The sequence below is a fragment of the Pyrus communis genome, chromosome 9 (genome assembly GCF_963583255.1).
Source record: "Pyrus communis chromosome 9, drPyrComm1.1, whole genome shotgun sequence".
Taxonomy (NCBI): Eukaryota; Viridiplantae; Streptophyta; class Magnoliopsida; order Rosales; family Rosaceae; genus Pyrus; species Pyrus communis.
The window spans coordinates 3,490,615-3,514,020 of record NC_084811.1 but is presented as its reverse complement, the minus strand read 5'-3'; the positions used below and the strand labels follow the sequence as shown (position 1 = coordinate 3,514,020).

The window sequence follows — 23,406 nt, the reverse complement described above, 5'->3', positions numbered from 1 at the left end:
AAGAACTAAATATGTGCATATTAATAAAAATAAAATTTAATATGGAGAGATTAAATAAAAAAAAATACACATTAAATCACAAAAAATTGAATATAAATTTTGATAAAAGTACGCTTCAAGAGATTAAATTGAATATGTAATCTAGAATTAGATTTTTTTTTTTAATTTTAATCTTTTACAAGAATTAATGTTTAAAATCCCATATTTTTAAAGTATAACCTAAAAAACAAATAGTTCTGGTAATCGGCATATCCAATAATGTAGACTGCAAACCCTAAAATATCACGCCCCCGTGTTTGTCGCGTGCATTTTACGTCTTTCTGCTTCCTCCGGTCCGGTCCTCCTGCTGCTGCTGTCAACTTTACGTTGGTAAGAGTGCTTTCCTTCTACTCGCGATATTTTACTTCTCGTCACTATTTATATTATATATTTGCATGGTATGATTTACCAAAATTAATGTTAACTTACTGTTCTTCTTTTGTTGTTGTTATGTCCTGTCGTAGCTTTTCTTTCGATGAAATGAGTGCATTTTTGCTCACTATTATTTAGTGTAGTGTATGCTCATTATCTTATTTATCATTCTTAGATGAATTTGAATTTTAAGATTTGTGCCTATTTATTACAAGAATCTCGAAATTCAAACTCATCTAACGATGATAAATAGAATAATGAGTATACACTACACTGAACGGTGATGAGCAAAAATGCTCCCTTGATGAAATAGTGAGAGTGTCATCAAGGTTTTTTGCTATTAAACTCTGTTTTCAATAATTAAGATTAAAGTTAAAAATTTCTGTGAATAAAATTCATCGAAATAGCAAAATAGTGGCCTAAATGGATCAAGAACTACCGAACTTAAAGGTGCTGCTGAATTTAGAAACGTGTTTGATGTTTTGTTAGCAAGAGCTACATTCTTTTTATTTGAGCAGAATTCCAAGATAAGCTCTCAAATTTGGTTAATTGTTTAGTTTAAGTGGAGAAAGGGTTAGAATGATTAGATTAGGTTAAGAGATCGTTTCCTTTCTATTATAACAAGTCAGAGTTTCAAAAACTCGTTTTTCTCTTATACATGAGAATTTAAAGTACATTTTAAATACTTATAATTAATTTTAAACATAATATTTTTTCGCTACTTTGTTATTTAAAACCTTTAAGTTTAACTCAAGAGTTGAATCTAATATTACTAAGTTACTTGAAACCATGAGATCCAAATCAAATTAGAGACCAACTTTCACACTAAAATAAAAAAAACACTTTACACTACTCATCTAATGCTTCTCCTATTTGGAATCAATTCTTCGTATTTTTTTCGTTTGATTGATGAATCAAATTCATTTTTACTTGTTGGGAAAAAGTCAAAAGTAGGGCTCAAATCACTAGATGGGTACTAGGCAGCTCTAGGCTGAAACAGTGAAGCTACAACTCGATCTTCATGGAATTGGATCCTCTCTGAGATAAACCTTCGAGATCCTTTTGATCAGAGTTAGTGGGATGTTAGATTTTTATTCAACGGCTACAATTATTATAACTTTTAGAGAGTCTATCTATTTATATCCGTTGGATAAAATCCAACGGCTTACTAATCCCGATCAAGAGGATCTTGAGAGGTTACCTTGAAGAGGATCCAATTCCGATATTCATAAGAGAAAAAAAAGCTATGAATCTCTCCTGTAATAATTCTCTCAAAAATAAGACTTCTATGAGAGAATGCTTTCTCTTTCTCCTTTAAAAAAAAAAATAGAGCAATTTTCAAGAAAACACCCCAACCTTTTTGAGTAATACTATTCATACCATGTTTTTGTACCATATTTTCATACCATCTTAGCTGGCATTTGATGTAGACATCTACATTATTTGAATTAATCGGATTTTTAAATTTAGTTCATTATTTAATAAACTAATAATTAAGAAAAATTAGTTAATTAAATGATGATTATGGTATACGAAGAGTCTTTCTCCTTTCTTTCTTGGGTTTTACAAATTTTTCAAATAATAAGGCTATTCACATCAGATGCTACTTAAGATAATATAAAAACGTGATACCAAAATATGGTATAAATAACATAACCTTTTTAAAGCTAAAACCAACACCAATCCCATTTCCCCAAAACTAAAAATGAATTTCCATAAACACAAAAACCCAACACAACACTTGCCCCAAAAAACTCCCCTTCAAACGACACAATTCTCAATAACTTAAAAACCCAAACACCTTGAAAATTGAAAGGCAAATTTATGAGAGAGAAAGAGAGGAGAGAGAGCGAGAGATAGATCCACTCCCATCAATCCCAATATCATATCACACTTGCAAAAAGCAAGGAAACGAAAACAAAACAAACCATGTGAGTTTATAAAAATAGAAAGTAAAGCTCTTACCTTCTCTATAACCTATGCTCTCCAGATTTACCTGAACTAACCCAAACACTTGTTCATCATTTCCCACGACCCACGGCCCCCCACAAAACCATCATTTTCGCTTTGACAAGTGTGAAAAGTGGATGAGACCGACTCTTGCATTAGATAATTACTGCAAGGCAATGCAAACATTAAGAGTTACAGCCTTACAGTCATATTTCCCTGATTTTACATCACTTGTATGAAATTCCATCAAACTGTGTCCAATATAAAAGTTAAAACAACTAGTAGTGTTTGGAAAATATGATAACGTAGGAGCATCTCTAAATAAAACCACGATAGATAAAAAAATTTGAAATAAATAGCAGTTTTTTATTAGTTTTGCAACATATAGAAGTATCTCAAACTAATAAAATTACGTCGCATATAAAATTTAAAACAAGTTGCAACGTTTGATAAATTTAGAAACGTCACTGTATCAGTATTTCAAACTAATAAATTGCACATAAAATAAAACAGATAACAATGTTTAATTGGTTTAAGAACATCATTGTCATGACATTTCAAACTAATATTTCACATAAAAATTCCAAATGATAAATATTTATAGCGTGTTTACAAACCCATAATCGGAAGTAATTAAAAGGAGAATAAGGAATCCGATTCCGATTACGGATTATACATGTGTTTACTAAAATTGGGAGGAATCAAAAGTGCGTGGGGTCTACACAAAAAATGGAATCTAATTTCAAGATTTGGCTGATTTGGATTCCCAACATAGAGAAGGTATTTAGATTTCGGGATTGCCCAAGCAATCGAGATGATAATTTTCTTCACTTTATGCCCTCACTTACTTTCATTATTTCCAAGATTATCCTTAACCCTAGACTCACATTATGGACAACTCCATACATATGCAGAAGAGAAAAAACTACAAGTTGAGCGAGAAAATTTAGATATTAAAATAAATACTTAAATTTATAAAAAAAAAATTAAACAAAATTATTTTAGTGTGTCTATGAAATAAAAAAGCAATTTAATTTTTTCTTACTATTATATACTATATCAAATTTTATTAAAAAGTATATAAAATATTTGATTTGGGCCAAGGGCATTTTAGTAATTATACTGGTTTATATTCTAATTATGCTGAATTAATAAACAGTTTAATGGAATTCTATTCCGATTCCAGACAGTTTTAGTAAACAACTTCAACATGAATTTGATTATGATTCCACCTTATTTCATTTTCTCCTCAATCCAATTCCTCATCAATTTAATTCCTCCTTAATTTGATTACAGATTAGTAAATGTGACCTTAGTTGATTTGAAACACTGCTATTTTAGATCTTTCTTATCCAAAGGGGGAAAAGAAATGATCTTTTGTTTTTTCACCACGAGCTTCTGTTGGTTGCCACAGTGTTTTCAACTTGAAAGCGCCCATCTTTTCATGTCTTTTGATACTGATAGTTGATACATCACTTTGCTTTGTTCATGTCCTCTTTTTTTACCCTTTATATCGTTTCTCTCTCCCCCTCTATTTCTACATCATTGTCCAACACTGTGTTCAAGTAATACATACTCAAAGTTTAGCCTTGAGAGAGAGAGAGAGAGAGAGAGAGGAGAGAGATGGGGTCTTTGGGAGGTGAAGCTGCAAGGAAGAAGGCAATGTGGCTCTATCCAAAGATCATGGGATTTAATCCTTCTGAAAGATGGGGGCACTCTGCCTGCTATTCTCGTGGGGTTTTGTATATTTTTGGGGTATGCTTAAATCTTCTTCCATGAAAATTAAATTATGCTCCTTTTTCTCCTTTTCTATAATATAATTTCCCCTGCATGATATTTATCTCTGTGTTTGTATATATGTATAATATATATACACACCTACACACACACACACACACACACACACACACACACAGAGACATGTATTATGTATATATATGTGCATTAGTTCTTCTGTTTTGCAAGTTTGAAAAGTCGATTTTCTGGATGCATGTTTTGGTCAAAAATGAAGTAATATTTTTATTTTTCTTGTTCTTGGTATCTGGAATGCGTCTATACTTGGCTGATGACAGACTTGCCTTTTGAACTGGGTGTTGTGGTTTCCTTATTTCTCCTATTTTAATTCTTTTGAGAATGGCAAAATGCTTTTTCCTTGATTCCTGTATTTCTCTTATTAGTAGGACATTTATGTGGAAAGTGATAGTTGCCTTCCTGCTTTGCTTGATGTAGTAATTAGCATAAATAAAATAAAAACCAGATGTAGTGATTAGCATAAATAAAATAAAAAACAGATGTAGTAATTAGCATATTTCCTTTTTCCTTTTTAGTTTTCTGTGTTCTTTTCTTTTTAATTTTCAGATTTTTCCTTCTGATAGTTTAACTTGAATTTACCTGTGCAATGCGAAATTATTCGCGTTTCTCTCACTAATCTCTTAGTTATGGGATTAAAATTTGTGTTTTCCTGCATTAAACTTTGTTTAGGAAATTTAGTTCAATTGGACATATTATTAAAGAAATAAATTTGGATTAAAGTTATATGTACGTGGCTAGTAGTATGCATTTTTTCTGACTCTTAAGATTATCATAATTCAGATTATGTTTGAATAATTCTGAACATTTTGAGACCTATTTGTTAGATATTCTACACCATCAAAGATCGATAATTGCTCAGCTCTTATAGCAGACTAGAAAATCCTACATTCCATTTGTTGAAATTGGCGTCAATAGATGGTGATAACTAATTGTTCATTCGATTCTATGTGTTTCGGTGTCCTCGGATTGTTCTGTATAGTACTCATTTCTGTAGGACATGGTACTCGAGAAAGCTATGAAACTTTTAGCCTTTTTTCAATGTAATGTGATGCCTTGCTGTATCTTCATCTCATCCTTCTAGTTTGTCCAATTTAGGGATGTTGTGGCGGTATGCATTTCAGCGATGTTCTTGTGCTTGATCTTGAGAAAATGGTATGGAACACTCTTGTGTCAACCGGTCAAGGGCCTGGTCCTAGAGACAGCCATAGTGCCATTGTTCTAGGGCACAAGATGATAGTTTTCGGGGGAACTAATGGCTCCAAGAAGGTAAATGATCTTCACATATTGAATCTTGTGACCAAAGAATGGACACGGCCAGAATGTACGGGTACTCCACCTTCACCCCGCGAAAGTCACACTGCTACCCTTGTTGGTGATGAAAAATTAGTGATATTCGGGGGTAGTGGAGAAGGTAAAGGAAATTACTTGAATGATCTTCATGTTCTAGACCTTAATACCATGAGATGGACTTCCCCTGAGGTGAAGGGCGATAGTCCTGTTCCTCGAGACAGTCATAGCACAATTGTGATGGGGAAGAAGCTTCTTGTGTATGGTGGGGACCGTGGTGATAGGTATTATGGTGGTGTAGATGTGCTTGACATGAACACACTGACTTGGTCGAGGGTATGGTTTTCCTTTTATTCTGTCAGAATTTCAATGTTAGTTTTATAAATGAATAATGTACAGTTCGTGCAAGTTCTTCTACAAATTGAGTCAAATGGAGGTTGTGGTGGTTGTTTTGCAACAGTTGGCTGTTCAAGGATCATCACCGGGTGCCAGGGCAGGTCATGCAACTGTTAGTATCGGGACAAAGGCAAGTTATTTCATCGATGCTTACAAGATTTTCTTTTCGGAGAAAAGAAATGTTTAGTGTTATTTTTGGTAATTGTCCATCTTTGAATCATGTACATGATCGATTTAACATTTAACGAAGTTCAAGTATCACCTTGTAGCATTTCTTCTCAGAAGAGAAAGCGATTGACCTAAAGGAAAAAATGCAGGTTTATGTCATTGGAGGGGTTGGAGACAAACATTATTACAACGATGTTTGGGTCCTAGATGTGATTACTTGTTCATGGACTCAACTTGAAATATGTGGCCAACATCCACAAGGACGGTTCTCTCATACTGCTGTTGTTACAGATTCTGATATTGCCGTCTACGGAGGGTAATTAGCCATATAAATTATACAGCTTAAGTCCTGTCCATATAGTTCGGTTCCCTCTTAATTTTCTGGTTTCAACTTGTAGGTGTGGTGAGGACGAGCGCCCTCTGAATGAGTTGTTGGTGTTGCATCTTGGAGCAGAACATCTCAATGGTCGTTACAATGTTTCCATGTGCAAAATTTTTGGAAGCCACTGTAACCAAGAGAGGCGGAGGATCTCAAAGGGAACAGATTTTAACACGGTACAGAAGTTACTGTAACAATGCAGTACTTTAGTGCATCCTTTATGTTTCGATAATGAAGAGGAGTGTTTTTGTAAATGCTTCAAGCAGAAAACTATGCTAATGGGGAATCATGTAGTAGTACGACAGACAACCCACGGACCAGAATCAGAAGCAAGACGGTCTCTTCAGTTGAAATCAGGTTAGCATATAGTTTAAAAATTCACTCTTTCTTCTAGGTATACACAATCATTGTTAATGAGTATTCATTCGTAAACATAAATGTAGATACTTTACATCCAAAGAGGAGAAGAACCGCAAGTACAAAATCAATAGACCTCGAATCAGAACAAGAGGAGCATTCTCTATCACTCTCCCAGCATTCATCACCATCACACTCAGATCAAGAGCAGATCCCGAATCCTAATATGGTTGATTCCAACCCAGGTTCTCGAGGTTTTCATTTGTTTAAGAAATTCAATCATAGTCCGAGCAATGGTCAATCTCCCAATGTCACAAGCAGCCATAAAGCTAATAGAAATTCTGGACAAAGATCTCCAGACCTTAACTTGTTAGGAGAGTGTCACACCGAACCAAAACGAGAACAGTATCATCATGTCAACGTTGGTAGACCAAGTGTGCAATTTCAAGCAGTAGAACAAAAACACTTCGAGGCAGGGCCTATTCAGAACATGGTATGCATTCCTTTAATTTCACTTTGTTTCGATAATTGGAAAAAAAATTATTCGTTTTGCCAATGCATGGCTTTTTGTTGGGGTTTTGTGTCTCCTTAGATGGGTGCTGAGGTTCAAGGCAAAGTTGATGGAGCATTCGACTCAGGTTTCCTAATGACTGCGATGGTTAATGGAAAGATATATAGAGGAGTCTTATTTGCACCAGTAAGCTTCCCTATTTCAACTACACTGTAAAACTGACACATAATCGTTAGAAGTGATATCCACACGCCCTTTTTCTCCCTCTACACGTCATTTTATTTTTGTCAATAAAGGTGTGCAGGGGGAGAAAAAAGGTGTCCGAAAATCACACTGCCCATTCATTAATGTGCTTACAAAATCAATGTTAACTTGTCTGTGCAACTTTATGTGTCAAACCAGGGACCCCAGATGATCTCAAGACGGCCAGCTTTCGTGCAAAATCCTTCGTCTTCAACAAGCCAAATTCCCATTTCTGGAGCAAAACCATTTCCAAACTCGAATCATCCAGAGCCACCCTTGAAGCTATCTGAGCAACCAATGAGGAATTCCATGCCGGAGTCTGGCCTGGGCCTCGTGCAACCTCAGGTTGCTCGACCATTTTCGGTCATTCGAGCCAATCCATCTGTAGCCAAAGAAAGAAGTGATCTTCCTGGTGTGTTTTTAACACTTGGGGGACCAGGAAGTCCACCTGGTGGATCTTAGAGACAACCATACATATATATATATGGGCATATATTTCTATGGTAACTTGGTTTTTAAGAATCTGTGATTTTAGATAGGTAAGGTAGGCACATATTAGTTGGTCGCAAGTCAATTATTTTGTGTCGAAAGATGATCGGCTGGTATGATGTCTGCAGTCAATGTAATATTATGAGTTTAGCTAGTCATGAGTTTCTAATATATTAGTAAATTAGCATTATGATTATGGTTGTGCCAAGATTACTAGATTTTTCAAGGCTTATTCGCATAATGTTCTAGAAAAATATGTGAAAAAAGAAGCAGTTATAAACTTTTAATGAAAATTGAGGTAACGAAATATAGAGTACGTTAAAACCACAAAATTTTATGGATATAAAGATTTTTATTAGTAGTGAAGCACTCAATTTTTTATGTGTAGACATTGAAAAAAGAGCGACTGATTTGTGACTTTCTTACATACAAACTTATTGTTTGCTTTAAGTCATTGAACTCATGTTTTGTATTTCTACGGTTAAATTTTCAAATTCTCTTTCCATTCAATTATTAACTTTTAGAAAATAAATCTAATCCTTTCAAAATATAAAAACTTTTACAAAATAAAAACAAAAACCCTAAAGCGAAATCCTAGCTAAAAAAACCCTAAAGTGAAATCGAAGTAAACACAACCAGTCCATGTATGAAACCCTAGCTAGGTATACTTTTCTTATTTTTAAGACCCAATATTACACCATCGATTCCCTGCAAACGAGAATGCTGAATAAATTAATGGGTTGGTAAAAAGTTCATTAAAAAATTGTAAATTTCGACTTAATAGTGTGTTTTTGTTGGACGCTGAATAATTGTGCAAATGAGATGCATAAATTCCAACACTAAAGTTTTTTAGTTAAAAGAGTAAAAAGTTCAAATTAAATTAAAATTCGAGGACCAATCCAATTTTTTCCATATATTTCTTTATGAACTCTAAAGACCATCTCCGATTCTTGGGTTAAAATCTAAAAATTTTAGCCCAAAAAATATAGGTTTTAACCTAGAAACAACTTTTTTGCACTAATCCTTATATGTTAAAATTTTAGCCTCATATTATTAAAGAATGAATTTAGGCTAAATTTTTTTCTTAAGTAACTTTTTTTAAAAGAAAAAATTATATAGACTATCATAATTTAATTTTATGAACATTTTAACCTAAAAATATTTAGATTGTGACAAATATTGAAAAATCACTAACCGACACCATGAAACTCGTTAAACACTATGAAAAAAATATGAAACACATAAAAGATTTTTTTTTATTACTTTATCTGTTAGATTTAAATTTAGTCCGTTAAATATTTTTTTTACCGTTGAATTTCATCAAATTAGATATTAAATGTTGGATTCAATAAATTTATAAATATAAAACTAAAAAAAATATACATATATGGTGGGCCAGCTCCACTAATCTTAAGAGGAATCCTAGGCTAAATTTGGCTGAGAAATAAGTTTTGAGTTTTAACTCATATTTACCCGAGGGGTTGAAGTTGGTGTAAAGAATTAAAAACAAACGAAAAAGATTAATCAGGCAAAAGCGAAAAGAAAAAGGTGAAATATTTTGGAAGAGAGATTTTGATTTGATAACATGGGATGGAGTGCACAAAAGGAGCACCCGCGCATCGCGGGCTACTGTCGTGTATGTGGTGTCTAGGAAAAGTGGGGCCTCAGAGTCACTGTCAACCGTCGGATCTATCTTCCACGTCACCCCACCATGGTCCTTTGTGATTGACTGATTGATCGTTGTTGATATTGGCGGTCAGAGGGGTCACTCTAACGTCCCCCGTCTTTTCACCCGTCCTCAGATTTTTGTCCGTCATTGGCGGTTGCGTCACCCACGTACGTTTTCTCCCTCCTGACTTGTCTGTCTCAGATGCCCTATTTCCTCACATTTCTCATTATTTGAGATTCTCTCTGCATCTCTGTGTGAAGTACAAAAATTCTAAAATCAGACCGTTTAAGAGAGAAAAAAATCACAAGTCTTTGAAGAATGTTTCATCATAAAATCAATTGATAATATGGGAAGTAGGCAACCTCTTAGGCGATCTTTAACCGAGAGCTGGCCAAATGGCTCGTTTTAACCTTCTGACCCATCAAGATATTAATATTTTAATGAACAGTACAAGAACATATTTGCGTCTATCTCCAACCGAGGGCCAAATGGCCACGCGGTTCGTTTTAGCTATGTCACAAAAAATCGTTTCCAACTAAGGGCCAAACAGAATTTATTATTTTAATTTAAAAACAACAACAATTTAAATTTAAAAACTACAACTTAAATTTAAAAACTACAAATTAAATTTAAAAACAACATTAACTTAAATTTAAAAACTATAAATGGAATGGTGAAAATTATGTGAGAAATAGTATAGGAATGACTTAGGTATTTATAGGGAAAAAAAGGTTTAAATTCATTAAAAAAAAATTTGAATACGACGTCAGCTAGCCGTTGTATTCAAATTTTTGCCTACTATTCATGTCGGTTATCAGCTATCCGTTGTATTCAATTTTTTGCCTACTATTCATGTTGGTTATAACCTACACTATTGCTTTTATTCTTGTCGGTTATATTCGACAGTATTAATAAAAAATTTGGGCCAGCCCCGGGCTGGCTGGAATGGGCTAGCCGGTTGGCCCTTTCAAATTCTGTGGAGTCTACAAACCCTCTGATCTAGCCTTCAATTGAAAAATATATAATTAAATTAATAGATAAATTAATGGAAAATATATAATTAAATTAAATAGTCTAAATATCTCTTCCACGACTTCAAATACAAAGATTCGGAGTGATCTCAACCTATTTCTTTCTCAGTCTCAACTCAGAAATTCCAGTTCCAGTTCATTGGTGTGGGTCCCAAGAGACCATCACACGTGGGGTAATCTTTGGAACGTACGTGTCAAGGGACAAGATAGAAGATTGCTGTCTTACTGTAGTCCAACAAACTTGATCAAATTTTCCATTTATTGGAAGCTAGCATGGTATCGAAAAAAAAATGAAAAGAGATCTTATATTGAACTCTAAATCTAACTAATAACAAGTGATTTTTTTGGCAAGACGATATTTAAAACTATTTTAAGCTACGAGTGGTAAGTTTGAGTTAGTGGCATCTTCAAATTATCGACAATGGTATAAAATTTTCTGTAATTTGTAAAACTTTCAATACTACTTTTAAAAACAAAGCGTAAAGTAGTTGTACTATTTTAGACAATGGAATGATTTGATCATTACTTGAGTACAATGAGACTTGAGAAATAATGACTTTAAGAAACGTTGTTCTACTAATGGGGTGGTTGTAATAATTCACTATGCATTTTAGTGAGCTACTTCGACACCACAAAATTACAGAAACTAGTTTTGTTGTTCTTGTCGTCGTCATTTCGTTAAGTTAGTTGGTTATACATAGCGCATTTGTTGATCAAAAGTGAGTTACACACTAATTTATAATAAGAAAATTATTATTGGCACGTGAACGACTGACTTTAACATAACTCTTTAACTCTTTAACACATGATCAAGAACATAAAGATGACTGAATAGGCTATTTCCAAATAGAAAACGTCATTCTAGTATTCAAATTCTAAACCAAATAACAAATAAATCTTCATTTTTTCAATATCGCTTGTACTTTAAAAAAAAAATTGAAGTGTTTCGTTTTTTTTCGTTGTCGAGATTGAACTCGTCATTGTTAATTTTACAACTACCATATGTTTGATAAATCCCTTGCAAATATTCATTATTTAACTCTGAAAAAAACAAGCTGGAAAAAGAGGAGAAAAAAAATAGAACAAAATAATCATTTTACTTGTGTAAATATCAAGGAAAAAAAAGAGGAAGGAAGTAAGAGAAAAGAAAAGAAAAATAAACCTTAAACTGCATGCAGGCTAATGCGCCCCAGGTGTGCGTTGGTTACTAACCTACGCACTCCCTGATCCAAACCCAACGGTCTGTTGGGAGAACTCGACAGAGGGAACAGGAAACCGTACAAGGCGGTAAAATAAACCCAGCAAAAACCCAGCACTATTCAATTTACTACAACGATGGTGAAAACTCTGGTCCCCTCCCCTGCAACGAAAACCCTGACTTTTCACCCAGCTCTCCTCCTCCCCACCTCTCATCCTCCAATCACACCACGCCACCTATTCACCCAAACCCAATTCGTACTCTTTAATTCTGGTTGGATGGGAGCAATCTTGTGGGTGATAATCATCTCAAGGTTCTCCGAGGGTCTTCGTTGCTTAATTTAAAGGTAAGATCTTTCGATTTATTTGGTCTTCCTTATGAGTTTTTGCTGATTTTATTTGATTTTCTTATCTGGGTATTTCGATTCTTGCTCGATTGTTTCAAATTGTTAATTTTTCTGTGATTTTTATTTTGTTTTTGCCCAATTGTCGTGTTTTTGTGTGTGAATTTCTATGAATTTTGTTTTATAAGGGAATAAAGATGAAGTTTGTTCTTAATTTTGATGGGGGATTCAATTGATGTTAATATAATTTCTCCCGTTTGAGAATTTGGGATAATTGATTTGTGTTGAATTTTGCTTTCTTGTGATAATGTTCTGAAATCTAGCTTGGTTTTTGCATTTCCATGGTTGTACTTTCAGTGGAAGCATTGTTATTCTTTGGGCAGAAAGATGTTTCCGGTGATCTTTTTATAACGAATTTATGATCACGGTTTAGATTTAGGAAACTTGAATTGATTCTGCAACCTTTCGGTTTAGCTCAGCGGACATTTTAGCTTTAGGAAACGAAGATGATTTTGTGTTCTGCGCTACAGAGAATAAACTGTTTTGAACCAGTTATGTTTCGTTGACTACTAATTGAAGATTGAGAAGGGCTTCTTTGATTTCTTATATCTTCGTCCGGTTACAATGTTTGCACTTATTGGTTTCCAAGATTGAAGATTTCAGTTGAATATCTCCTTAGTTTCTGTTGTTATGCTTATGCGTATGACATTTACAATCCCTAACTTATTGCTCATGACTTTCTCAGCTCCCTTTATGGGAAAATAAAGGCAGCAGTAGGATTTTGTTTTGGTTTTCTGATTACGATGGAGGGTTTTGGAGGTTTGGGATTCAGCGATGGAAGCAATGCTGTGAGGAAGAAAAGGAGTAACACGTCTCGTCGTCCTCGGAACGAGTCGCAGCTACCTTTGGATTGTCGTGATAATGTGTCATCAACTCCTTCTTCGGAAGATGTAAGCAAAAGTGATGAGAATAACGATGATGGTTCAATTACTCGAAAGAGAGACATTAATTTGAACTTATGCAGCGCAAGGGCTTCGTTTAGTAACATTATGGAAGCTGAGACTGTCCAGAATATGGATAAAGGTGAGGGAGGAGGTTCCGGAGAATCTGAGGAAGCTTCAAACGATGGTTCATTTCGAGGCAGTGATGAACATAGGCATAGGGGGATTGATTCCAAAAGGTCCTGCAAGGGTGCTCTTGCCCCTGCTAATTGGAAAGGCACAAACAAGCTTGGGCCTGGTGGAGTTGTTTCAGATGGCTCAGAGAATGAGAATAAAGTGAAAATGGTTAAGCTTAAAGTTGGTGGTGTTACACGCACAATTCAGGCCAAGTCTACATCTGGTGGTGCATCTACTGTTGGTCCGTCTTCTGTAAAATCATCTCGCATTTCAGATGCCCCTCGACCACGCCAGAAGTTGATTCTTCAGGTTAGTCTGCCTTGAAATATTCTTCCAGATTTACTAAATTTGACTAGCACTGTGTGTGGCAAATCTGGATGTGATTTTATTTCAATATCCACATAGTTCAGGCAGACATCTTGAATTGGGTAGCATATTAATATGGACTGCTTTTACAAAAAATTAGATAAGATGGAAAGATTAATAACTTCAAATTTTCAAAATTTATTAGATATTTGATTGCTAGGTTGTCATTTTCTGTTCTAGTTTCTTGGATATCCTTCATTTTTTAGTTACTTCTTTCGGTTCATCTAGTCAATTCCTTGAGGTCTTTGGCTTCATAGTTTCCCTTCCTTTCCTTCACACAAAAGGGTTTAGTTGTTTAATTAATAAGGTCATATAGAGATCAAGGATTATCAAGACTACATCTAACTCTATCACTGTTGCAGGAAGACTCAGATGATAGTCCTTCCCTTAGTTCAGATAAAGGAAGTGGGTTACGAGGAGTCCCACGGAAGGATACATCTAAAACTGTCACTCGTGTTGGGAAGGCTGAAGAACCTGTGCGCAAGAGCAAACGGGTCCCTAAGAGACGCGTCCTGGATACGGTTGATGATGGAGATGATGATGACATGGAAGTTCGATACCTTGAAAAACTCAAAACATCTAAGGTCACCTCAGATTATACTGCAGAGTACAATGAGGATGAGGAAAGGAAAACTAGAAAAGAAAGGAAGATTTCGACTGTGATGAAGGGGAGTGGTATTGGACTAAGTGTAGATTTGGGAGATTATGGCATACCAAGATCAGGCAAGGATGGTAAGAAGTCCAGAGTAGGAAGTGTATCTGATGATACTGATTATGTTGAAGAGGAAGAGGAACCTGTTTCTGATAGTGAGCATATTACTAAAAGCAAAAAATCGAGAAAGGACTTTGTTGAATCATCCTCATATAACAAGAAGGAGATGACAGTCACTACTCGTCAAAGGGCTCTTAACACTGGCAAAGATGTCTCTTCCAGCTCTGGTGCAGGTTTATTTGAGTTCCCAAATGGGTTGCCCCCGGCTCCACCAAGAAGTACGAGATTTTGTTTTTGTTTTTTTTTTTTTTTTTTTTCCTTTTATCATAAGTAACTTCTGTTGAATACACACTGACATCTCTGATGATGGTAATTGTTGCTTTTACTGATAGAGAAAAAGGAGAAACCCTGCGCATTGGAGCAGCAAATCAAGAAAACTGAGGCGGCGGAGAGACGTAGGATGCAAGTAGAGAAGGCAACTCGAGAATCTGAGGTTTGGCTTGTCTTTTAGCTTGTTGTTTTGCCTGTGATATACATGTGTTAGAAAGAAGTTACTTATCATTTTCTTTCAAATTTGGCCGTCTTAGGCTGAGGCAATCAGAAAAATTCTGGGGCAAGATTCCAGTAGGAAGAAACGAGAAGACAAGATAAAGAAACGGCAAGAAGATATGGCTCAGGTAACAGATAGCGTATAATAGCATCCTCTCTGTGTGTATCATGCGATAGATTCTTGATTAATGGTACATTCATTTCTTTTGCAGGAGAGGGCTGCAAATGCTTTCATACTTCCGCCAGATTCTGTCCGATGGGTGATGGGTCCATCAGGATCGGTTGTAACCTTCCCCAATGAAATGGGCTTGCCAGCTATATTCGACTCCAAGCCTTGCAGGTAGGAGCATTTGGAAATTCTAGATACTTATTTCTGTGATTAGATGTAATTTCTTTTCTCAAATCTAGATACTGCTATAATTCTATTGCTGTCGTAAATGATGCATCTCTTCGGTCTTGGACAATTCTATATCATCGTGCTTTTTTCTGAACCCACCCTTAACATTCAGCCTCCGCGACTGTTGGAGCCTTTTCATAGCCATTTGAGCTTTAAGTGTTTCTCAAATGTCTCAAACCTGGTTTTTAAGCACACATCTCTAGCTCCAGAAAACAAAATATATCATGAAGTTCATCGGATAATTTTTTGTTTTTTGTTTTTATGTTTATGCCGATTTCAGTTACCCTCCTCCCCGAGAAAAGTGTGCCGGACCATATTGTACAAATCCATACAAGTACCGGGATTCGCAGTCGAAGCTCCCTTTGTGCAGTCTCCGCTGTTACAAGGCAATACATGAAAAGATGGCCCCTCTATCTGCCTGTTGATTCTGTGAAACCGGCTTTGCAGACTTGCAGTTGCTGGATAGTCCGGCACCACTTCATATGTACTTTAATTAGTTATTACATTGGTGTGCTGTATATACGGAGGGAATTTGTATACACAAATCATACATAAAACTGCCTGCATATTCTGTAAAAAGTTGTAAGCTTGTTTGCGCACTACAACAAACCGTGTCTTTGGCCAAGTTTCCCTCGTATGCTTGCATTGCATCGTATCCCACGTTTTATAACTAATGTATCTTAATCGTATAAACTTCATAATAAAAAACGTTCCATGGATTTAAGAAAGATTTGCTTGGAGTTATCCATGGTTTGTTTTTCATCTTCTTAATCTTCTCTTGACGATTATTCGTACAAAAAATTGTCCTTCAAATGTACCAAGTAAATAAACGGTTCATCTTGCATATGTTACTTGGTATTTACATCATCGTTTTGTTTTTGTCATTTGGATGGCTAAACCTAAACGGTCTTCGATTCAAATGATTTTATTTGGTAAATTTTTTTAGGGATGATAGTTAAGGGAAAGAGAAGTTTTTTAAATGTCATATGAACTTGTACACTCGTCATATCAATTTTAAAAAATGTCATATGAACGAAACTATTAAATTGTCATCTCATCGTAATTCCATTAAGTTTTCCATCATGTACCTTTTAGTGTACATTTTTAGTTGTTCACAATAAATTTTTGAAATGAATGTGACATGGTTGTTTTATTGGCCAAAATTTCTAGGTTAACCGTACATCATTGAAATACAATACAATGTGTATACAAAACGATAAAAAAAGGTGTCTCCTAAGTACACATCGGCACAAATTAAATATTTAAGGGAATATAATTAAGGGTAATTGCTAAAGGGATTCCTCGTTAAAAAAGAATATTTGACTACTCAAAAATGTGTATGAACTCATATTTAAAAATTTTAGTTTTTTTAATCATAGAATTTTGTGCTTATATTATGAATTACATTGTAAAAATCATTTTTGCAATAAATAAATTAAAACTAAGATTGTTTAATCATCAATCTTTTACAAATACGATCTTTATAAAGTGATTTATAATGTTATGATTATAAAACACGAAGAACAATTTTAAAAAATTTTGAGGAGGAATTTATTATTCATTTGCTAAATTTTCGCGGATAAAAACCTCAAGAGTCCCTCGTGTTCGTGTCGTTCAGTCTGTCTTCTCTACCAGAAGCATCGGGTACGCGTCCTCCATGGCTAGACCTCCGAACAAGCACGGCCGCGACCAAGCTCTGGTATTTTCACTTCCCCTATCACTTCTTCCAACTATTTTAGCTAATACTCGACTTAATAATCTGTTTGGGAGGTGGGAAAGCTGAGGGAGAATCAGAAACTTTCTGGCCCACTGAAAGATTATTTCATTTGGATTCTGAAATGTAATCAAACCCTAGAATTGATGATTGGGGTTACATGTGAAATTCAGTTTCCGATTCCCAAGTTTTCAACCAACAGAATGTAATTAAGTTTCGGATTAAGAGCTCATGTTTTGGTTTTTCGTTTTATGAATATGTTATTAGGTATTTAGTTAATGATTGTAGTGTATTGGGTTTTTCGTATTTTTTGTGCTGGTCCTCTGTTTCCAGGATTTCCAGGGGTTTTTGAGTGACTTGCAGGACTGGGAGCTTTCTCTCAAGGACAAGGACAAGAAAATGAGACCACAAGTTTCACAGCAGGAAAAGCTGGTAGCTTTTTTACACTTCTCATTGTAGCATGGCAACATTTCATAAATCGATGCGTAATTTGCGATTACTGTTTTGTTTTCGCTAAGCTGATGATTGGGTTGTTAATCTTGGATATGTTTTTGTATTGGAATTTTATGTAAGTGTTGTCTTTTCAGAAGACTAGAGATTCCGAGACCAGTTCCGAGAATTATGACTACTCAAGGAATTTTGATGCCATCAAAAGAATATCAAGTAGTTTGAGATCCGAAGATAGTCTTCCCGATGCTGCTTCAGAAAAAGAATTGGTAGGAGTTGATGGTGTTATGCTGTAGTTATAAGATTAAGACTGCAGGATTAAGATTACTCAGAACAACTGGGTCAATGTTGATGTTGATTGTGTTATTGCCTGTTAACTTATAGGGTAATGAGTATTTTAAGCAGAAGAAGTTTAAGGAAGCTATCGACTGCTATTCAAGAAGCATCGCTTTGTCCCCATCTGCAGTAGCGTATGCAAATAGGGGAATGGCATATATCAAAATCAAAAGGCAAGCGTTGCCCCATTCACTCTGTTTTGTTTAATAAGAGAATTCTTGCATGCAATTTTATTTATTTATTTATCTATTTCCGCTATTTTATAAAATGCAAGTTTGAGTTTTTGGATTCCAGTAGGCTTTCATAGTTTTCATATGGCTCTTACTAGGTACTGTACTTTTCTGAAGCATATGTGTTTTTTCATCTTGTTCTTTAGATTTCAGGAAGCTGAGGATGACTGTACAGAGGCCTTGAATTTGGATGATCGTTATATAAAAGCATACTCACGACGTGCAACAGCTAGAAAAGAACTTGGAAAGCTTAAAGAATCATTCGAGGGTTGGTTGAAAACTAAACAATGACCTTGTTTCCTGATATTATAATCTTGATCTGTCCGATGTAATGAGAATAGCCAACTGCAGATGCTGAGTTTGCCCTGAGGTTGGAGCCTCACAACCAAGAAATCAAGAGACAGTACACGGAAGCCAAATCTTTGTATGACAAAGTAAGTCAATTTCCACACACATCTGCAGTTGGTTCTAAGTTTCTACAATATATTATTGAAGGCCATTTTAGTAGTGTTGATTCACCCATGGAATTGTTACTTAAATCTTTAGAAAAACCTACCCTTGTGCGTATGTAAACTTTGAACTGTGTGCATGAATTAAGAGAGAGAGAGAGAGTGAGAGAGAGAGAGAGAGAGCATTTTAGCATTCCCTGTTCGTTGTATAATTTCTGCTAGTACAACTATTATATTTATATGTTAGGCATGCTTAAGAATCTGAGATAAACTTGCCTTAACTTTTTAGAGGTCTTTTGCATGCCTAATCCAGGCTTGAGTCGAACTTCGTGCTTGTTTTGTCGGTACAAACTTTTGCTAGATGGAGTTAAGTTAGAATGGCTTTTCATGGTTTAATATCATGGTTATTCATAGGTTATTTCATTGAATTATTGGGTTTACTCATTGTCATTGTTAATTGCCAGTCAAATCTTCAGAAGGCATCTGGAGCACTGAAAAATTCTGTACAAGAAATGCAGAAAAGGGGAAAGTCGGATACCAAAGTAAATGGAAAAGGCATCCAGCCTGTCTCAAGCAAAGCTCAAATAACAGAAATAACTGCAGTTCAAGATCATACTAAGGTATGAAGGATTGGTCTTTTGTTGGCCCTTTTACTTCATTTTTGTTTCGTTGTAATTGATTTTTCTTTTTGTTCTTAGTACTAATAAGTAAAATAGACTAGTTTATGAAGCCGTATTCAACTGCATTTGTTAGCTTCCTACCAGACTTATACGTCAGTTACTCCTACCTTGTCTTTTTATCATAAAGGCATTATCTTCTTATTTTTAATTGCTTTTGTATGATTGTTTTGTAGGGAGATAATACAAATAAGAAGCAAGAGGTGAAGGCATCGGTACAAGAGCTTGCTTCTCGAGCTGCTTCCAAAGCAAAGGTTGTGGCTGCAGAGAAAAACATCACCCCACCAACTACTGCATATCAATTTGAGGTTTCTTGGCGAGATCTCTCTGGAGATAGTGCTCTGCAGGCTAGTCTGTTGAAGGTCTGAAAAGATATTCTTGTGCTTTACTTTCATAATTTAGAATTCCAAAATCAAGATTCATGTGTTCTTTCTGTCGTCTCAAAGTGGGTGACCTTAGTGTGTTTGTTTTGCATGATGGTCATCCATTTCGTTGACCACTGCCATCCAAGAGGTTCCCAATTAAACCTATTTATATTAACAAGTTCACATGTCCATTAAGGAGTGAGATAATTGTATGTATAGATAGTATTTGCTTAGGAAATCATAACTAATTCTGACTTTCCATACCGGTTTCATGTTAGTTTTGTTCATTTTCCATGCAGTCTGTATCTCCTAGTGCATTGCCACAGATATTCAAAAATGCTTTGACTGTTCCCATACTAATTGACATTATCAAATGCGTGGCGACCTTTTTTGTGTAAGTAATGCTTTGTATGTTATCAGTATATTTTTCTTGTTGAGCTTGATTAAATGGCCTTATGTCCACCTTTGATTTCTCTGGCAGTGAAGAAATGGAACTGGCCGTCAATTATTTGGAGAACTTGACCAAGGTTCCAAGATTTGACACACTCATCATTTTTCTATCATCCTCAAACAAGGCCGGTATGCATCCTTACAGTTCAAATTGTTCCTTGAAATGCTAAAAAGCTAAGAGTAACCTAGTTTTCAAATGTTATTTTCGTTAGAGCATGTCTAGTCAATGTGGTTTTGAGAAACCAGAAATGTCTATAGGGCAAGGTCTCCTAATGTGGCACAAGTTTATCGTTTACTACGTGCTCATATGTTGGATTGAGCTCGGTTTCCTGCCTATCTTCATGGGGTTTAGGTTTCATATTTTCCGTTAGCTGCATATCGTAGAGTACAACGTGTAACATACTAACCCAATAACTTTGCAAACAGATCTTGATAAGATATGGGATGAAGTGTTCTACAATGAGGCAACTCCAATCGAGTATTCGGAGAAGCTTGGTAACCTGCGTGCAAAGTACTGCCTCAAGCGATGAAAAAAACCGAAATTTTGCCTCATCTGTAAATTGAATTTGTAAAACCAAGCTTTTTACATACCTTTCAGGAAGAAGATTATTGCTATTTCTGTATTTCATGTGACCGTGAAGAAAACGTGCATTTGTGAGCGTCTATGTTATATGTTGGTTGGACCTTCGTACTCTATTGTTCAGTCACATTCAACTGGGGGTCCAAAAAGTTAATGGCGATGACCTATTTCTTCATGTCCCCACTTATAATTGACCACCTTAATTATTAATCACCACGGGGTGGTTAGTGGTTAGGCCCGTATTCACACGGCTCGTTCTGAGTTCGATTTCTGACGTTGGTAAATTGTATGATGATAGATAAGAAGAGGTTGAAAATGCTTTTGTGAATCTTTCCGATTCCGAAATAGTGTACTACCGTGGCTCTCCTTTTTTTATCAAAAGAAACATTAAACATATTTGAGATCAAAGTCACCATCAATATGTGGGGAGGACCCCGGGGTCTTCTGGATTGCACACATGGTGGTCGCGTGCCATTCACAATCATGAATCACCTACCACTTTCGTTTCGTGTTAACCCCGCTACAATGAGCAATGAGAAATTTTTCGGTTTGATTTTTTCATCCTTACGTGATATCACCATTTCTTTAATTTATTACAAGTTACGAAGCCTAAATTGTAAGCATTATTTTTTGCAAGGTCATTCATATAAAAATAATCCGTCCCCTCAATTTATGAGTCTATTAATAGCTTTTTTTATATCCGGTCTTAAAAAAAATTCATACTGTTTCATTAAAATTAGTATGACAATCAAGAATAACGACATTTAAAAGAGAAGAGAGGGTTTTACATTGATCTTTTTCCCCTCGAGGAGTATGCTGCAAGCCTACAACTCATTCACCCTCTTTAATGAAATTGCTTAGACTCTTTAAGTTTATATGACGATGAACAATACAAATAAAACTGCTTAAATTGTAGAACATATAACTGTAGGAACAAAACGATCCTCCCTGTTCAAACATTTTAAGGGTCCTCATAAGACTTCCATGGACTTTTTTTTTTAGATCTCAAGTGATCCTAAAACCATCCCGATCCTTCTATGAAGCAGCCTATGGCCGTTACACTCAAAATTTCTTCAAGGAACAAAAATCATTATGTCACAAAAGTCTTGGATAAGATTAATCAAATCAATTTGGGCTAACCAATTGCTCGAACAACAAGACAAAGCTTAAGATATAATATATGCTGATGTTGACTACCTGCATTAAAATGCAAATTATGCTTCCTATGAAAGCTACTTTTTGGTCTAGTTGTTGATTTTGATCAAATATGTGCAATTATTTTAGCAAACCAAAAAGATTATTGGAAAGATTTTTAACCCAAAAACCAAGTAAGCGTGGGGTTCCTCACTTTATTTGTACTCTTTTGGGGGGTTTCCCCTCCTTTGTCCTGAACAATATGGGGCATCGCATATAAATTTGTTTCAAACTGTTAACAATGTTTGACTTATTACCGGTCCGCTGTTTAAACTATTACCTGTCCACAAAGAAAATATTTATCTATTAGATATTTTTGGCGCTCTAAAAAAAATTAAATATAGAAATATTGAAATGACATGATTAAATTTATCAATAACATTTCATAGTAAATTCATGAAACGTGAAAAAAATATGCAACTTCATGGTAAACGTTTTAACATCGAGATGTTCTTAACTCCTAGTTTCTTCAATCAATTAAGTAAACCAGTCATTCCATTAAATTATTCATTAATGGTCCAGTTTGGCACATGACTACTTTCTAGTAAATGCTTGTACAACTAGATTATGACAGTATCTAAAATCAATAACGTAAAAAGTAAAAACATAAGTACGCTTTGACTTGAAATAATGGTTAATGCCTAACGCTTAACGCAATGTCACCCTACAGAATTTTAAAAACACAAAGATCTCCTTGTCCATTGCATATTTGAGTTCAAAGTAAAGTCTAGACCCAAAAAGAGTTCAAATAAAAGGTTAGTTCTTTTAGGGTTCCTTAAATTTAGACCTTTACAACTCTTAAATTCTCGACAAAAATTCACATGTATGATAACTTTTAAATAAAATCCAAATTTTGAATATGATGCCACGTTAAATAAAAGGCGTCCATGAATTTGTGTATACTAGTACCATAAAAAGAAGTAGGTAAATTAATTTTGTTAAAAATTAAAAAAGCAGATACATTAACTTTGTAAAAATTCAAAGATAGGTACACTAATTTCATATAAAATAAACAGTAGGTAAGTTATTTTCATAGTAGGTAAATTATTTTCATATAATTATACACTAGATATTGTTGAAATTAAACACTAAATTAGGTATATTCAAATTGAAATATATTGTTGAAATTAAAAATATTACCAAATCAATTCCTATATCTAGAACCAGGTTTCATGGTTACAATACCTTGCCAAATTCAATGCACGTGATCAATTAAAACGTAATTACCAGACCTTTTCATACTGGCTTAGATGAGAGTATATTAGGAATCTAAAAATTATAAAACTGACACACACACTTAATTTGGTAAGTTGCTTAGTCGAATTTTAATTATTGAGTTTTATTCAAATAAATATGATATGACAGGTTATTGGTTAAAAAAAAAAAAAAGAGTTTTGAGGGGGAAGTTAAATTTTCAGGTTCTTTTATGCCCCTACCATTCACAAAAGCTAGGAAAAAAAATCATTCAATTGGATTAGTGTTTGTTTAAGATTAATTAACACAATCCAACGTTTTTTTGGTTGGACAAAATCTTACCTCCTAAATTAGCGAAGTATTCAAACATCAAAAACCAATAAA

At 34.8% G+C, this 23,406-nt stretch overlaps 4 protein-coding genes across 6 annotated transcripts; all 4 read left to right on the top strand.

Moving 5' to 3' along the window:
- Positions 1–3,984: 3,984 nt before the first annotated feature.
- Positions 3,985–6,043, top strand: LOC137745498 (uncharacterized). Its single transcript, XM_068485455.1, has 3 exons — positions 3,985–4,116; positions 5,269–5,796; positions 5,921–6,043. The coding sequence occupies exons 1-3, from the start codon at positions 3,985–3,987 to the stop codon at positions 6,041–6,043; spliced, it is 783 nt and encodes a 260-aa protein (XP_068341556.1).
- A 638-nt stretch (positions 6,044–6,681) lies between these two features.
- LOC137745497 (uncharacterized) lies at positions 6,682–8,384 on the top strand. Its single transcript, XM_068485454.1, has 4 exons — positions 6,682–6,760; positions 6,847–7,253; positions 7,353–7,457; positions 7,674–8,384. Exons 1-4 carry the CDS (start codon positions 6,682–6,684, stop codon positions 7,974–7,976), a joined length of 894 nt encoding a protein of 297 aa, XP_068341555.1. The 3' UTR covers positions 7,977–8,384.
- Positions 8,385–12,049: 3,665 nt separating this feature from the next.
- On the top strand, positions 12,050–16,106 carry LOC137744790 (uncharacterized). Of its 2 annotated transcripts, none has more exons than XM_068484587.1 (7): positions 12,050–12,247; positions 13,012–13,671; positions 14,091–14,718; positions 14,833–14,933; positions 15,028–15,117; positions 15,202–15,329; positions 15,667–16,106. In XM_068484587.1, the coding sequence occupies exons 2-7, from the start codon at positions 13,048–13,050 to the stop codon at positions 15,809–15,811; spliced, it is 1,716 nt and encodes a 571-aa protein (XP_068340688.1). In that variant the 5' UTR covers positions 12,050–12,247; positions 13,012–13,047; the 3' UTR covers positions 15,812–16,106. The 2 variants fall into 2 exon arrangements, with proteins under 2 accessions (XP_068340688.1, XP_068340687.1); XM_068484586.1 differs by having other exon boundaries at positions 12,990–13,671; positions 15,667–16,105.
- Positions 16,107–16,926: 820 nt separating this feature from the next.
- Positions 16,927–20,809, top strand: LOC137745752 (uncharacterized). 2 transcript variants are annotated; one of them, XM_068485754.1, is made up of 11 exons: positions 16,927–17,085; positions 17,434–17,532; positions 17,688–17,816; positions 17,932–18,056; positions 18,260–18,381; positions 18,465–18,547; positions 19,027–19,182; positions 19,416–19,601; positions 19,904–19,998; positions 20,086–20,183; positions 20,481–20,809. In XM_068485754.1, the coding sequence occupies exons 1-11, from the start codon at positions 17,044–17,046 to the stop codon at positions 20,582–20,584; spliced, it is 1,239 nt and encodes a 412-aa protein (XP_068341855.1). In that variant the 5' UTR covers positions 16,927–17,043; the 3' UTR covers positions 20,585–20,809. The 2 variants fall into 2 exon arrangements, with proteins under 2 accessions (XP_068341855.1, XP_068341856.1); XM_068485755.1 differs by having other exon boundaries at positions 16,931–17,085; positions 17,464–17,532.
- The last annotated feature ends 2,597 nt before the right edge of the window (positions 20,810–23,406 follow it).